At 41.2% G+C, this 16,862-nt stretch overlaps 1 protein-coding gene across 2 annotated transcripts; it reads left to right on the top strand.

The window, feature by feature from the left end:
* The first annotated feature begins 547 nt into the window (after nt 1-547).
* Nucleotides 548-16,481, top strand: LOC146702592 (cerebellar degeneration-related protein 2-like). Of its 2 annotated transcripts, none has more exons than XM_085465521.1 (6): nt 548-866; nt 9,132-9,244; nt 10,760-10,908; nt 10,995-11,159; nt 11,281-11,488; nt 12,401-16,481. In XM_085465521.1, exons 1-6 carry the CDS (start codon nt 788-790, stop codon nt 13,166-13,168), a joined length of 1,482 nt encoding a protein of 493 aa, XP_085321647.1. In that variant the 5' UTR covers nt 548-787; the 3' UTR covers nt 13,169-16,481. The 2 variants fall into 2 exon arrangements, with proteins under 2 accessions (XP_085321647.1, XP_085321648.1); XM_085465522.1 differs by lacking the exon at nt 548-866 and adding an exon at nt 5,455-6,095.
* Nucleotides 16,482-16,862: the final 381 nt, after the last annotated feature.

Raw genomic sequence — 16,862 nt, 5'->3', positions numbered from 1 at the left:
TGAGTCCATTAGAATATCAAGACATAAGCAACAGACTTTTTTCTGTAAGTGTACACATTTATTTTTTACAATTTATTTTTATTCCATTTCATTTTACGGCCACAGCAATGCAGAAAAACCAAGACGTACTGCTGAAATAGCACTTTTTTTCATATATTAAGACATCTCAGGGATTAAATGTGTAGTTAAACTTCTTTACACAGAAATTGGGCTGTATGTGGCCCACAATGTAAAATTCCCTTCTCTAAAACGAACAAGTAGACCCAAATCACGTCAACAAATGCCTAGGTGTAGGGTAAACATTTTTCCTTTAATTTGTCACCCCGCAGTAGTTGCGCTTGCAGTTAATGAGCTTAAATTATGGACGGCATGTCTTGACCTGTCTTTTGACATCAATGTAGAGGGCGCACTTGAACAAAAGCTGGACGAGTGGAGATAATCGGGTGTTACGAGCGGTACGTGAAGGCGTCGTGAGCATGCTGGCGCTAACAGCGGCAAAGGAAGTGCCGTTATTCTCTGCCACGTCTGTAGGCTCCTGAAGCGGCGCAGCCTGCAGAGGCGGCAGGTCAGAGCACCGGGATGAGCCGGTGCGTGGTGGTGTTGGGGGGGATGAGAGGGGGGCAGTGGGAGTGACCGAGGAAACGCGGAGGAGAGGAAGGAAAGAGGAAACACGTCGAGGCACAACACAGCGCTGAAAAGAGCTCCGGCTTCTAGGAGCCACCGCTGTCTTCTGGAGGATCCTTTCCTGCAGGACGTCTATTGTCCGGACAGAGCCGCGGGGAAACCCATGCTAAGCTCAGGGAGAATGGAGGAATTCATAACCGAAGAGGAAGAGCCATGGTACGACCAGCAGGACCTGGAGCAGGGTAAGACAAGTCACCATCCTATCCTATCCTGCCCGCAGCATCCCTTGTTTCTGTCAGCTTCTGGCACCGGCCGCTCAGCCGGCCTCTTCGAACAAAGACTCTGTTGTCGTGAGATACGACAGAGAAGTCATTTGGAGCCGTTTGCTTGCTCTGCTTCAGCGCGATCAATAAAAACAGCGAAGGAGTTCCCAAGGAGCGCGCTTCTTTGACAACAATGCTTTGAAAGCATGCCAAGCAGGGCCTTTGCATGGCTGGAAGTAGTCAGCATCAATGTGATGCACCCGTGTCAGGGTCCACCATGAAAGTCCTAATCGAACTAAAGCGCATATTTTTAGGCACCGATGTTGCAATTCTGGGTCGATGTGTTTAAAATATTTTTCCACCTGTTTTGTATTGATTTATTAAATGCTTTGTGTGAGGGATCCCCATTCTAAAATATAGCTGAGCCATTTAATTTTTTAACCTCTGCATCACAATTATTTTTATTATATTTTGACATCAGGAATGTCCTCTATGTTGCGGTTATCAGTAGAGTTTGAGAGGAAATATCGATACAGTATAGTTAAAAACAAGGAAAACCAAATATCAATATTTTATTACAGAAATTCAAATACTTTGGGACATGCACCACCACCCTGAGGTAACCCAACACTAGAAACACTTAGCTTGAGAAAATTAGCTCCTAATTTGGAGCAAGTTAATAGATGGCGACTAAATGGCTGCAGAGAGCAGGACCCGTTTGATTGCAAGGTATTTGAAACCTTTCTGCAAACAGTTGCAGTCTGACTCGGACTGACTGCAATCGTTCTCAGTGAGGTTGTCAAAGGCTGATTTCTGTCTAATTAAAAATGCAGACAGATTGCCAACATGTTGCCATCAGTCTGCATGAGTCTTAGTCAATGAGTACAACTCAGCAGGCTGCCAGCTGGTTGTATTCTGTTATATTCCTCAAGAACAGGAAGGTTACTGAGCAGAAATGTAATAGTTAGATTGCTGTTCATGTAGATGGAAACAGCTATGTGATTTTTCAATGATTTACCACTGTTAATGGCTGTATTATCAGCTAGCATGCAATTGCTAACCATTAAACTACAAACTGATGCCAGACTGATAGCAGACTAACTGCATGTTATGGTGACATTTATGGCAGGTTTTTGTGACAATGTTGAGATGGTTATCTGATGTGAGATAGCTTTATCTTACTGGACAAAAAAATGTATTGACAAAGTTTAATTTTAAGGACAAAAAAATCGAAATATTTTCATATGGCGAATAAGGGGCTATGATCATATCGTGGGATGTCTAGTGATGGCCAGCTCTAGTTACCAGTGACTAGTGATGATAAAATAAGATAAAAAAAAAAAAAAGAGATAAAAAAACATTTTTCTGTAAAATAAATAAATGAAAAAAAAAAAAAAAGAATTGCAGTTTGCCAACATTATTCTGATTGAACTAGCTTTTGTGAAGGAAAAATCTCAATAACCTTCCAGTTCAAAGCTTGCTAATTAACTCGTGTCTTTCCATTAACACCATAACCTCCGCCCAGTAACAACACAAGGGACTCGACTGTCAGTGTTGCTATATTTAAAGAACACCTAATGTCCTCATTTCCAGCTCTAAATTTTTATTTTATTCCTTGGTGAAGTCCCTGAAATTATTGTTGCTGTTTAGTTTGGCCAACTCTCTCCTGATTGGCTGCCCATTGTAAACATAAAGTCTGAACTGCTGGTGGGTGGAGCTGTGTGCCTCGGATGACCATATTAGGAATATCCTCTGTTACTGACATCATACAGTGCCAAGAGGAGAAAACACTGGTGCATTTAGCATCCAATCTGAAGCTTGTACATACACTGACTTTATTATTTGAAAAATTTGCCATGTTTAATATGAGGATTTCCTATTATAACACTGTATATATGACAAAAAATTAGTAAAGCCCGACGAGCTGAAGATACAATAAACATTTACTAAGCCTTTCAAATCGATTTCAGTGTTCATACAAATTGCAGCTGATGTTGTAGCAGATGGATCCTGTATCAGCTGGTCTACATCTGAATGACAGCAGCTTTTTATATTCCATTTCCAGGGAGCTTTTAAATGTCGGTGACTCAGGAAATTACATTTTGAATGAAGTCACACAGTCTATTTATTGATGAATGGAACATCTGCAGATATTCATGAGCCAGTTTGAAACCAGTCTGAACCTGATCATTCAGGGACTTGTATAATTATGTTTTTAGGACTTATCCACAGCTGTGAGTCTTCACATTCTCTGTACCACTTAGCTCATTTCCTGTCGTGTATAATCTCTCAATCACCTGCTCCCTGCTCATCTAATTATAATGCTAAGCTACATTTCCCCTGCCTAAGGCTAAATGGTGCTGATGCTGTGATTTTACCTGACTAGAAACACCAATGGACGCACAAACAAACACACTTACCATCATGATGTCATCGATTGATAAGCTAACTTGTTTCCTGTGCACCAAGTGTCACACATTAAGGAAACCGAGGGTTAAAACGGGTCTTTAATTGGCTTTATTTTGGGAGATGGTGAGGAAGAAGAGAGTGAAATTAGAAGAAAGACGAGGCAAATCAGAGCGACAGTGTGAGAGCGGAAAGTCAAAATGGCTGGAGCCAGAGAAACGAGCTGTGTCTCAGAGAGATCTGAGTTTGATGGAGCAGAGAGGATGTCAGTCCTCTCTGAACAGTGCTGGGCTACAAAGTGCTGACTGCCCCATTTCTAGGTGCATCGAGTCCTTTGGATAGGCACACCACTCTCATCGTATTACCTTGTTGTCATGCAGGAATCACTGTAAGTTGATGTTCTTTGGGATGATTTTCCCCACAGAAGTGTTGGCTAAAATGTGGATAAATGAGGATTTCTTTCTGCACCAGAGACCTGCCCAGAGTGTACCCTGCTCCTTACCTGGTAGCTGGGTGGGAGAGTGGGTGGATGAAATTAGGATATTTTTCTTTTTAGTAGTTTTTAATAAGAATTGCTAAAAGAGTTTAAAACTGTGTAATAGTAGCCTGTTTTTGCCATTACCGTCTTTGACCAAGGATCACTGTCAGTTCATATGGTAACCTTCTCAGCCACAATGTAGGCCTGCCTTCAAGCCAACCCTGCTTTATCACATTTGTTTACTTTTTTAGCTGAGCTGCAAAAAAGCTTCCTCATCCTTTTAGGGTTTCTCACATGAGCTCACACGCAGATTGCTCAAGAGCTATACTGACCATGATACAGTCATATCATGGAAAAAAATGTATATTTTCAGACTGTTTGGCAGTCGTTCCTGGAGGTTGCTGGCTTGTGTGTGCATGTTTAGACGTCTTTTTCAGGACAGAACATTGCTGTGCTACTATACTTGTGAGGACCAACAGTCCCAAAATGCCTGTTCCCATGATTTTGAAGTCATTTTTGAGCCTAAAAATGTTGTTTTAGTGTCAGGTTTCTTATTAGGTTATGGTTAGGTTTAGGCTGAGGGTTAGGGATTCATTTTTGATGGTTAGGGTAAGTGGCTAAGGAAAGCATTATCTCAGCTAGATGTCCTCACTAAGATATGAAAATGAGTGTGTATGTGTCTATATTGGCGGTGAAGCTAAGAGAAGTGGCTGAACCTGTTTTCATCTTATAATCCGATGTTTATGAGAGGTGCATATTTTAAAATATGATAGTTGCATCATGGGGCTGTATTTGAGCGAGTGGTGTTGGGGATGAAAATCAATGGCATTGTGAAAAAGTACAGTCAGCTTTTGAACCACTATAAAATGGCATCATTTCTCAGCATGACAAAAACTCTAGTAAAAGCATACTTGGATGGAAAAAACACACCTGAGTCTTGCCTGGACCTCAGCATTACTGAAGCGTTGTGGGATTATCTTGACAGAGATTTAATTTCCCCAACTCTTTATCCAACTGGAGAAATAAACATGATTCATATTTAAGTGACTTTCATAATGAGCAGTATATACTGGTTGAATAGATTAAATAGAGAAAAGAACAAAAAGTGCTATATGAGTGAAAAGAACAAAAAAAATGAAGGGTAACATTAAGTGAAAACAAACTGAAAGTCTGAGTGTGTGTTTGGATGTGGCAGGTGTTAAACTAGGCCTGTAACTGTACAAACTACTCATGATGTCACGTCTCAGCTTTCGACTCTTAAAGGAGGAGAAAGCAGGAAGGATGCAGACGTGTAATTGGGATGCTTCTTTGTTGCTTCTTTGTTTGGGTTTATTGTGTGTTAGCCTGAGCCTCTCCTGGCCGATGACCAAGAAACTAATAAGTGGCTCTACCAGCTGAGACTGGGGGGCTGTTAGGGCTGGGCCATATTATACCGTTCACGGTAATACCGGTATAATGTTAGGCAACGATAGGAAAATGAAATATCGCGATAGAATGGGAGTAAAACGCGCATGCGCAGTGCCTTTGTTTTCATACGCACATGGCCGATTGTTGAGTGAAACAGATGAACCAGAATTGGTTTGTAAAAATGGTGCAACTTCAGTGATGTGGAACTGGTTTGGTGTTTGTCCGTCAGATACACAACAAAGCACATTTTTTTTGCAGAACATGCAAGCGGGCGTTGTTATTGTCGTATTTGTCAGACTAAGATGCTCTTAAATCTGGGAGTAATCTGGGTCCTAAACTCCGTATGCTTCAGGTCAAACAACACTGCAGCATCACTTAGAGTTAAAAACTGTCTAAATTCTTTCATCTTTAATAAAACGATCAGCATTGCTGCTTTACCAGGTGTAACTATAAAGTTTAACTTCCAGGCATCCATGAAAACAAAAGTTATTACATTTAACGGAGTTAGAAGTTAGCAGGAAGCTAGCGGAAGTTAGCTCGCTAGTTTCGCTAGTTACCTAAGCATGATATTGCATGTTCTGACTGAGAGATTTCTGAAAAAAAAATCAAACGTACAGCTCTGCTATCACTTCCAACATAAATGAAGACAGGAAACTAAACAGCAGTGACGTTTGTAGGGTTACTGAAGTTGGGCTAGCTGGTATATAATGATGTGCTACGTGATCGCTAGCGACACAGCTATGTTAGCATAACATAAGCAGTGAAGCTGGAGGACGAACACTAACACTTTTCCACTTATAAAAGTTAACGTGAAGGTTCTTCATGGTTAGAGACAAATGCAATCGCATGGCAGGATGCTGTAAACGGACCAAACTTCAGTCAGGAGAACAACTGAGATAATCCATCCACAATACGAGGTTAGTCATTAATATACTGCAACAACATGGGAATAGAGCAGCTGCCAGAGAATTCAACATTAATGAATCAATGGTACAGAAGTGGAGGAAGCAAGAAGAATGAGTTTAATAAAGTTTGATTTATCTGACTGCTTTGTTTCGCTTAATGTGCCTTATAATCCCGTGCACCTTATGGTCCGAAAAATGCGTACTGCACACTGCAGTTTAATGTTGCAAAGCACCTCTTTTTAACTTCAGTGGATATTATACATGGTTATGCTCAGGATATGTCAGCCCATTTCTACTGGAAATGCCTTTTGGTTAAACTTTCAGCAAGGAATTTGCATTTGCACTGTTACATTTTTATGAAGCTTTAATGTACATAAAAACCAGCTTCTTGTTTAAGTGAAAATAAATGGAAGGTTGTCTTTTTGCGCTAGTAATGTTGTGGAGTTGTATTTTGTCTCGCATCAATTATATCGTCGGTTATATCGTTATCGCAAATTTTCAAATATATATCGTGATAAATATTTTTGGCCATATCGCCCTGCTCTAGGGGCTGTTTGCTTGCATACATCTGATGAGAGAGCTCTCTAAGCACTCCTGTTACATCATAACTGTTTACATCACTCAGGAGTAGAGAGCAATATCCCAGGATGTTTTTATAAATTGCTACTTTGCCATGTAGTATGCATCATTGCAGTCAGTATTACAGCCCGGATAAGCACTATGGTGTAGTTCTTCTGTCTGGTGAATGTTTCTAGTGCATTTTCTGTTACAAATTTAGTCTGAAACACTAGAAAAGAGGAACCAGAAGTCTTATTTTCCACATTCCAGTGAGTCGTGGGTGATACACACCTAACCAAAAATCAGCCTGTGGAAGACATCACTACGTGCTATACTGAATGCATGGATTCGACTGCAGATGCATTCACACACTCTTAAAAATAAACTTTTATTTTTCTCTGAAGTACTGACACTCTGGCAGCTGGCTGCATGGGTTGTCTGGATAGCTTCTTCATGCATGATGTAATTGTGTCGGTGTTCCGGTCTCAGTGATGTCACCTGTGGGTCAATGTCAGGTCTGTCTGGAGCAAACAGTTGTCTATGACAGCTATTAACTTGCAAAGTTGTTGTCTTGTGCAGTGAGTTTCATCGATTGGCCCTCTTCCCCACTTCTACTCTTCCTTTGTTTTCCTCCTCATCTTTTTCTCTCCTCCCCCTCTTCCTCTGTTGTTGTGTTGATACTGAGGCTTTAGGCTGTGTAGCGCTAACTCTCCCTCCATCAGCCAAATCCCCTTCGACATCTTGTAGACACAAAGACTTTTGGGTTGTCTGGTTTTATTTGGGCTGTATTTCACATCATCAAGACAACTTCTGAAAAATGCAGGTTCGTTTTCTTTATATTTATAAGAGAAGCGCTAATTAGGGTAACATTGTGCTAATTTTTATAGCAGTTTCATGGTGATGGAGAGAGACAGAATATAAACCACAAATCAGGAAATAACACTTTGCATGAAAAGTATAAATTGATTTGCATGTCATTGAAATAAGTTTGGTTCCCTATAAACCAGCAGAAATCTGGCTCCCACAGACTGGCTTTGTGCCCACGTGGCACACAGATTACAGTCAGTCACCTTCAGCCCAACCAAAACCAAAATCAAACTCTTTGGCATCAACTCAACACACAGTGTTTGCACGGAGGTGGAAACATTATGCTTTGCGGCTGTTTTCCTGTTAAGGGTACAGGACAACTTCGCTACATTGACGACGGTAGAGGCCATGTATTATAGATACTGGTTGAGAAACTGCTTCCCTCAACTAGAACAATGCAGAACGGTCTTGGGTGGATCTTTATACCCCCACAGCAACACAGGAGTAGCTAAAGAGCCTAGCCAGTTTCCAGACTTTCATTCTATCAAAAATAAAATCTTTAGGTTTCTTTACCAGTTAGTAAGTCGTGTTTTGCTTTCATTTCAATGACATGCAAATCAATTTATGACTTTTATGTCATGTGTTTTGTTTTTTTCTGGATTTGTGGTTCATATTCTCTCTCCCTTAAAATGAAACCACAAACACAATTTAGACTGGTTGTCGACAGTATCCAGATGGAAAGATGTAATAATGTAATGTAGAATTACTGAAAATAAAAAAGCTCAAACTCAAATCAATACATTTAGAAAGTGTGTAAGAAGTAGATGATCATAAAGTATTTTGCACCAGTCATACAAATATGATGAGTATATATCAGATCTAATGGGGGAACAGCTCTGTGTACTCCTGCTTATGTGCTTGCAACTATAGGAAAATGTTGCAGTGATGCAGGTTATCAGTTGCCTGGATGTATTATGGCCTGGCATTGATCCATTTGCTAACTATTCATTACTTAAGCCAGAGGCTGGACTGCATGACGGATGACTTTGTTGGCTGTTTAGTCCTTCACTTTCTGAGAGGCTGCAAGCCACATTTTGCTGACTCAGAGCCAGTAATGTAGGCCATCAGTACTGCTGAGTCAGCGCACGGTTTAAGTGGATGCTGCTCATCTTAATTTGGAGTATTTTAGCAGCCGGGACGTATAAATAAAACACTAAAATGTGCTAAAATCAGAGTAAATGGTCTCTCTAAGAAAAAGACAGCATCCCAGCGAGTGAAATCTCTATTCTCCTCTTAATCTCAGATGTGTCACTCCAAATAATCTGGGTTCCAATCTGTGACCTTCGTATTCAGTCAGTGGAGAGTAGGAGGCTTGGAGGGAGACGTGCTGCAGGGAGGAGCGCTGCCTCGCTGTCTTCCCTCTATAATTGAATTGGTCCAGGGCAGACTAAGGCGATGTGATGGATCATTGTAGTTATAACCTTGCTTAAAATAGAGCTGTGTGCGGCGTTAAATGTGGCAGAAGTCATCTAAATTGTGCAGCTGCATTATGTCTTCTTCTGTGAGATACCCCCCACCCCACTGTCACTGTTCATTTCACACCTCTCCCTTCCTGTTCTCTGCTTTCACTCATTCAATCTGCCTCCTTCTCTTTAAAAATGTTTCATCTGCTTCTTTTTCTAGATCTCCACTTGGCAGCAGAGCTGGGAAAGACTCTGTTGGAGAGGAACAAAGAGCTGGAGGACTCTCTGCAGCAAATGTACATCACCAATGAGGAGCAAGTGCAAGAGATCGAGGTGTGGACCACAGAGCAATGCCAATATTACATTAATTAATATCACAGGACTGCCAGCTCAAGGGCACTTAGTAACAGCAGTGAACAGAATTGTTACAGGAAGTGCAATTGCAAGTGAATTCTTCTGCAATACAAAAAATGTGTTATGGAGTCCCACAGGGCTCTGTACTCCGCAATAGTATTAGGTGACAATGCAGATGACACCCAGCTTTTTTCCTTATGCCACATGAGTCTGCTTAAAGACATTAACGTGCAGATAGCCTGTTGGTTTCTACTCGTGTCCGAAGGGGACACGGTGTCTTGCCAGATACCTTACTCTGGATGGCATTACCTCGGCGTCCAGTACTACTGGGTTGAACTATTTTTGTCCTTTAATTGTACATAAAAAGTTTTTTTTTTTTAAGACAGTCGTTTTTCATATAAACAGTTATCTACATTAGGAACTTCCTGTCTCAGAGTGATGCTAAAAAACAACTTTGTGCATTTGGTACACATTGGCTAGACTATTGTAATTTCTCATTATCAGAATGTCCTAATGGATCCATTAAAAGGCTTCATTTCCAAACACAAGAGAGATCATGTTTCTCCTTCTGCATTTTCCACAGCCTTCCGCTGTTACATTCCTCTGTGTCGAACCACCAGACAGTATGTTTGGCAGGAGGCCTTCTCTCTGTTTTGAAGGTTAATCTTAAACAGGGCTTATTTTCTTCATTTCTGTGCACATATTCCTGTTCCTAGACTCTAGTAAAGTAGCTCTGCATGGCTAATAACAGAATCTAATCTAATTAAATTACCTTATACTGGACCTTGATGCAAATCCTTGGTTCGGAGTTTGTAACAAACTTTCGTTTTGGTTTTCTTCGAGCCAGCTTGTTATTTATTTGCTGCTCCTTGTACAGAGAGTATTTGAACAGCAGGTGGGTGGAGCCTTTGTGCTCACACTTCTCAGTGACAAAGAGCCAAAAGTATTTAAAACCCAGCCTTAAATGGAGCATTTTAGAACAGAATGACGTTTGAGCTTATGGTGAACAGGGCACCCATAATTTCTGTGTGCATGTACAATGAAAATAACGGGCTATTCTATTATTCTATTATTCTATCAATGGAGCTGGATGAGGTGACCTGTGAACTGTCCCTTTGTTACACTGCTGTAGACTATTTTCTTCTGTGTAACACAATGCTTTAGCACAATTCTTGAATTAAATTAAATTGGGTGGAAACACCCAACGTGCTTATTTATGCGCTTATCTTTAGTAAGGAATTTTCTGCTAACTGGTGAAGTCCATCTGCTGAATGATATCATGCAGTATGGTGTGAAGCTGTACAGCAGGTGTTTAGTGGCTCAGGAGTTAGGTTGCAGTGATAAATCCTACATATGTGCTGTAAAAGTAAATGAAAGCCAAATTTAAGTGACCGTTAAAAGCTTCTAGCTTCAGAGATCTAAGAGATTGTTGGAACTTTACCTGAAGTTGTGCATTTTTATTTGCGCTAAATATGTGTATGCGTTTGTTTCCAGTACTTGTCAAAGCAGCTGGAGGTTCTTCGGGACATGAACGAGCAGCATGCCAAAGTGTACGAGCAGCTGGACGGGACTGCCAGAGAGCTGGAACGCACCAACCACACGCTGGTGATGGACAGCAAGTCCTCGCAGCAAAAGATCGAGAGGTGAACGGGACTGGGAGCTTTCCTTTTTCCATGTTTTTGGCCTTCTTTCATTCATTTATAAATCTTTGCCCTCTCTTATGCACCAGGTTAACGGGGACTATTGAGACTTTGCAGAACCAGGTGGAGTCTCTGTCAGGGCAGGTGGAGCAACTTCGCTCCATGGAGCAACTGCGGGTCAGGAGGGAGAAGAGAGAGCGACGCAAGACCATCCACTCATTCCCTTGCCTGAGGGAGCTTTGCACAGCACCCAGGTACCTGTTTTGTCTTCCATAGAATGAGAAAGAAGAGGAAAGTAGTTATAGAAAGTCACGCTTAAACACTGCATGCCAGCATCAAACTGCTAAATATTTGTCTCATCTGTTATTTTGTCAGGTATGAGGATGAGTTTGTAGTGGGCAGGGCTGAAAGTTTTACTATGGAAGCCAAGCGTCAGCCATTTGAAGAAGAGAACCAGCACCTGAGGGAAGCGGTGTCGGCTCTGAGAGCTGCTGTCCGGGCCGAGAGGAGTCGCAGGGAAGGGGTGGAGAGGGAGTGCAACCTCCTGATATCGGAGTTCTCCCGGCTGCAGACACGGGTGCAGGTGGGGTGCAAAAATAATGCACTAAGCATGTTTGGCTGTTAAGATACAGGAAAACATACAAGCAGAAAAGATATCGGCAAGTTGTTTTTTGTTTTTGTTTTTTTTCCACCAAAGTGAAACTAACTGCTAGCAGGGACAGTGCTAATTTGTCAGAGTCCATTTGATTTCATTGGTTATGACATTTAATTATGTCTTCAATGCTGATCACCCCTAATGAAAACTACTGACTAATGGAGTGTCGTTTTGAATTATGGCCTTAATCATAATCATATTGTTCTATTCAAATGTGGTCAAAAGTGTGACCATGTGAACAGCGAGGCTTGGTGAGCTAGCTGTATATGTTGTTGAGGTACGTCACAGATGCTGATACCACATAATTGGTGCTCATAAATAGAGTATTAATAAGATGCCACTCAGCTTTTTTTTTTTTTTTTTTTTTTTTTTTTTTTTTTTTTTTTTTTTTTTTAAAATAACCAAGTGGTGAGCATGTTTATTTTTCCTGCAAGAAAGGTTTTTTTTTTTTTTTTTTTTTTTTTTTTTTAAAAGTAGAAGTCCATGTGTACATGCTCGCTTGAGCGGCCTCAAGTGGCCATTAGCAAAACTGCAGGTTTCTGCACTTCAGCACACTGGCTTCTTTTTTTCCAGCCACTTCAGCCTAAAGTTTCTGCATCTGTCAGACTAAATAGTCATTGATTATGGAAAGGGGTAAAATGTTCTTTAAATCTGATCTGTGTGCAGTTTAATAAACTACCTTGTAACTTGATCAACTGATCCAAAAATGATGATTTGTTGATTATAAATTAAAGACAATTAAGTGGAGGAGAATTTTCCTATGATGTGCTATTTATGTCTTTATATCGAGTGTGGGTAATGAATTTTATTTGAAATAAAACTAACTGGTTGTGCTCACAGGATGCTGAGAGATGCCAGGCGAGAGTGCGGGAGCTGGAGGTGGAGCTGCAGGAGCTGCAGCAGCTGCGCCGAGCTCGAACTTTCCTCCTGAGCAGTGAGGATGATGGTGTGGCTCTTACCCAGACTGTCCTCAGTATCACCCCGGAGACCGACACCTTTTTGGAAGTGGAGGTCGGGGAGACGGGAGGAGGCGTCAGGGAGGAGACAGCAGGTGGAGGAGGTGTTGGAGGTGAGGCGTTACCTGATTCCAGTCCTGTGAGGAAAAGCTGCAGCGACACGGCGCTCAATGCCATCGTGGCCCGGGATGCGTCCGGCAGAAGGAGAGGCAGCTACGCTCTGCACGCCAATAGCGTGAGGAAAAGAGGGATGTCCATCCTAAGAGAGGTGGATGAGCAGTACCACGCCCTGCTGGAGAAGTACGAGGAGCTGTTGGGGAAGTGTCGACGACACGAAGAGAGCCTGTGTCACGCCGGCGTCCAGACTTCCCGGCCCGTCTCCAGGGACCCGTCTATGAAAGACTGTGCCATGGGCCCCATCGTGGCACCTCCCCCTACTCCCACCCAATCGCCGTCCACCCCTGAAGCCATCGAGAGCATCAGCAAACAGGTGGAGGCGGTGGATAAGCGGCTGGGGCAGAACACTCCAGAGTACAAAGCCCTTTTTAAGGAGATCTTCTCTCGTATCCAGAAGACTAAGATGGACATCAAAGCTACCAAAGCTGCGAAAACTAGCAAACCTGGTAAATCTGGTAAATCTAGTAAACACTAAATTTACACCGACTGGCTCTAGAGACGGTGGCATCGTTGCTTGTTCAGTGTTAGGTTGCGAAGGTGCCCGGTGCGAACATTCTTATAGAGGGTGCTACTTTTAAAACCACTAAATTGAATTATGGTTCAGGTTGACTGAGGTCACGTCAGACTCTTGTGATCGAGAGCTGAAACCTTCTGATTTGCATGCGATCAATCTGTAAAAGTTGGAGAACTTAAGCATAAAAACATAAACAATTTAATTTCAGCCTGGTCCAAAGTCTGTTCTGGCTTCACTGCCTTACTAACTATACTTAAAACACTATTACACAGCTTGTGGGCCTGACCAGTACACCAAAAGCTAAAGTTTCACAAAAACTAATAAAACTGCATATCTGAGAGAAACACGAGTACAAATCAATGTCTGTCATGTGTTGCTTTTAACATAGAGAACTAAACTAGCATTTCTGTGATTATAATAAGACAAAGATTGATTCCTCACCTCACAAGCCGAGGATGTCAAGGGTGACCTGGAGGTGCTACTTTGACTAATATCACTAGTCGCGTTAACTCTAGTGAAGCATTTTTGTCTGGACGAGATTCCTCCTTCCTGTGTGTGACCTTACTTTGGCTTAGTGAAAGTTTACGGGGCTTCGCCTTCAATAGTTTGAGATTTTGGGAAAGTGATGAAAAGATCCATACCAGTGCTGTGTTTGTATGTTATTAAGCCACCGCTCATTTAACATAAACACTAACCCGACTCTTGTCATAACAAGTTGTGGGTTTTGGGGAGCAAAAGTGTTGTGAATGAATATAATACAGAGATTACTGACTGATACTGGATTATTGTTGCTAATACTAGGTAGTAAAATGATTATCTTTATACCTGGTTATATTCTTTATCTTTCAGTCTTCTACATTACTGAGTGCACTCAAAACCTATAGCTGGCCAGTTGCCTTGCTAGCAGGTCAAAAGCAGAGATGAGCACTAGTGAAATGACAGTTACGTTGAAAGTGTTTGAAACGTTGGGGTCACTTTTTGTTTTTTTTTTAAATTAATTATCAAGCAATACATTTCACACTGGCTTTTGTCCAGCTGACACTAACATAGCTGGTAGCTGCCAAAATCCATTTATATAAGATAAGATTAAGTAACCATTTGGACAACATTGCATATATCCACAGTTTGTATGGCATAGATCAGCATATATATAACTAGTACTTGTTTAAGATTTTATTTGAATGTAACACGGTGCAGGTACTGCAGACAGGGTTTCTAGTATGTGATAAAACATTAAAACAAAAAGGGCCAGAAGGGTCCAAAATTGAGGCTGCAAAAGCAAGTCAGTCCCCCTAAACTCTGATGGAAAAATGCCCACCTCTGGAGGAAATGCACGTTTACAATTTGGTACTAAAACCCATTTTGGTCTGCTCTTCGGCCACAGTGGATCATCTGCCTCGATCTCTCACCCTGTCCCTAGCACCCTCTTCTGTCACACTAACCATCTGCATGTCCTCCGTCACTGCATCCATGAATATTGCTCTTCCTCCTTTCCAACCTGGCAGCTCCATCTTCAGCATCCTTTGTCCACTATTACGCCTTTCTGTCTGTACAAACCTTATCAGCCTTACCTCACTTAAAACCTGAGCTTTTCCTCTAATTCACTCCCTTCTGATCCTGTCCCCTCCTGGTCACCCAAATAAAAGCTCAGTATCTTCAACTCTGCTACCTCCAGCTCCACTGCCTGTCTTTTTGTTATCAGCTTTCACTGTTACTGTTATCTTCCTGTCACAAATCTACTCACTCCACCTTCCCTGCACTCTCTTCTTCTCCTCTCTTGTGCACTCTGTTGCTTTGGATGATTTAAACTCCTCTACGTTCAAAACTCCTTGCATCTTCACCGATTCACCTGTCTCCCTTTCATAAAAAATAGCATGACTTGCTGTTGATTAATTCTACTAACTGCTTGTGCACCTCCTTTGTTGATTGAAGTGCTAGTATTATTAATACTATATATCTAACAAGACAGCAACAGCCAAAATGCTAAAGTCGAGGTTCATAAGGAATATCTGTTCCCAACCAGCTGTTTGCAACAGTGCTTAAAAAGTACGTGCAGGAAAATGAAAGACCTGGCAACCCTGGCTGCAGGCAGTACTGAGAGCTTCTTCAGAGCCCATCGCTACCATTTCCAAATTACCCCAGTAATATTTTTCTACCCATGTTCTGTTTAAAGTTTGCATATTGGCACAAATCTGACAACAAAAATGCTAATACCGACTGATCTGTGATAGGCCCAGTAAATACTACAAAGCTTCTGACTTAGAGATGAGTTGCAAAAGGAGAATCTCTGCAGATAGCTGTTTTCACTGTTTCCTGGGCATTATGAGCTTTCATACAGAATACAGTAAATATAAAGCATGAGGATTTCTGGTTGCTGGGGTGACAACTGAATGAAGACGGCATGAAGGTTTGTGAGGAAGTAGATTTTATATAGTTAGTCATTCACACTTAATAGCTGATGTGTAACCGGTATAAGGCTTCAAACCAGGGCTTTTTCTAACACCTAGCAGTCTTACCAAACTATAAAGCTAACCTGCAACATATTGCACCTTTTTCACAATATACAATAACTATGCCTTTTTTCTTGGTAACCTCCTATATGTAAACCTTTGTTATAATGAATGTTATTACGGTTATATATTTTATACACAGCTCTTCAGCGTCGTGGAGGACAAATGGACACAGCTAACACCGGAGGGATCGTAAACTAGTGTTTGAGGCTCATGTGTGTTTTTAGGAAGAGAAAAAACCCCACTGTGGATAATGGATTTTGTGTGCAACCCAGAAAACAGTTAGTGAACAAACTGTGGTGCATTTGAGGTCGGCGCTCGTGTCATTTCGAATGATCCAAGCGCAATGAGAGAACACGTGTTAGCAATGCCAAACCAGAGCCTGTTATTATTCTACCAGGTTCATGGGGTTTCTGTACTGTAATGACTTACCTATTGCACTTAAAATGTCTGACGCCTCATCTTTTCATATTTAGGATGGGTAACATTCAAACTGTACCTGTATTTTGATTTTTTTTTTGTGTGAATTTTTAATTTTTTCTTTTTTCTTTCTTTTTTTAATTTTTAGTGCCGATATGTGAATGTTGATAACATGCTGTCAGAATAAATTTATTTAATTTGCTTTACTTTTATTATCCAGTTGAAACTTGTGCATTATTACTTCATAAGACATTTGCATTAATGTTTAGTCTAATCTGGTATTAGTTCCTATTATTACTGAACTAAGACTTACTTTACCCTGTTAATAAAGCATTTATATAATGCATTCAGTCTCTTTGTATTTGTTGTATAATTAAACTGAGTAAGTAACACTTCCTGACTCTAGAAATAGTTTATGCATGTGCGGATCAGACCCTAAGGTCTCCTCTCACACAAACCTCTCTCCCTGACCCGGTGAGATAATGTCATGTCAGTCACACAAATTAGTTGATCTCCATTCCTTTTTTGGTGGCTGCAAGCTGTTGGTTATGACGGAAATAATAAGACTATGGAAGTGGCCACAAGATAGGAAGAGTTTGGTCATCCAGGAAGCGTTCAGAAGCATAGAAATAAAGTATCGATCCTGTCGCGCTTGTATTGATCCACACCATTGATATTTGGATTTATAGGCCCAACTCTATTGTCTACTGATCGTTCCACCAAGT

The sequence above is a fragment of the Copadichromis virginalis genome, linkage group LG8 (genome assembly GCF_057382275.1).
Source record: "Copadichromis virginalis isolate Kocher_CV1m ecotype Utaka linkage group LG8, C_Virginalis_male_GT1.1, whole genome shotgun sequence".
Classification (NCBI taxonomy): domain Eukaryota; kingdom Metazoa; phylum Chordata; class Actinopteri; order Cichliformes; family Cichlidae; genus Copadichromis; species Copadichromis virginalis.
The sequence above is the reverse complement of the archived record's forward strand: the minus strand, read 5'-3'. Positions and strand labels throughout refer to the sequence as shown.

Bases quoted from the DNA above. Each gene is read 5' to 3' on its own strand.
- LOC146702592 (XM_085465521.1), top strand. From the start codon at position 788: ATGCTAAGCTCAGGGAGAATGGAGGAATTCATAACCGAAGAGGAAGAG. The intron at 9,245-10,759 runs GTGTGGACCACA...GTTTGTTTCCAG, and splicing joins AGCAAGTGCAAGAGATCGAG to TACTTGTCAAAGCAGCTGGA. The intron at 11,160-11,280 runs GTACCTGTTTTG...TTATTTTGTCAG, and splicing joins GAGCTTTGCACAGCACCCAG to GTATGAGGATGAGTTTGTAG.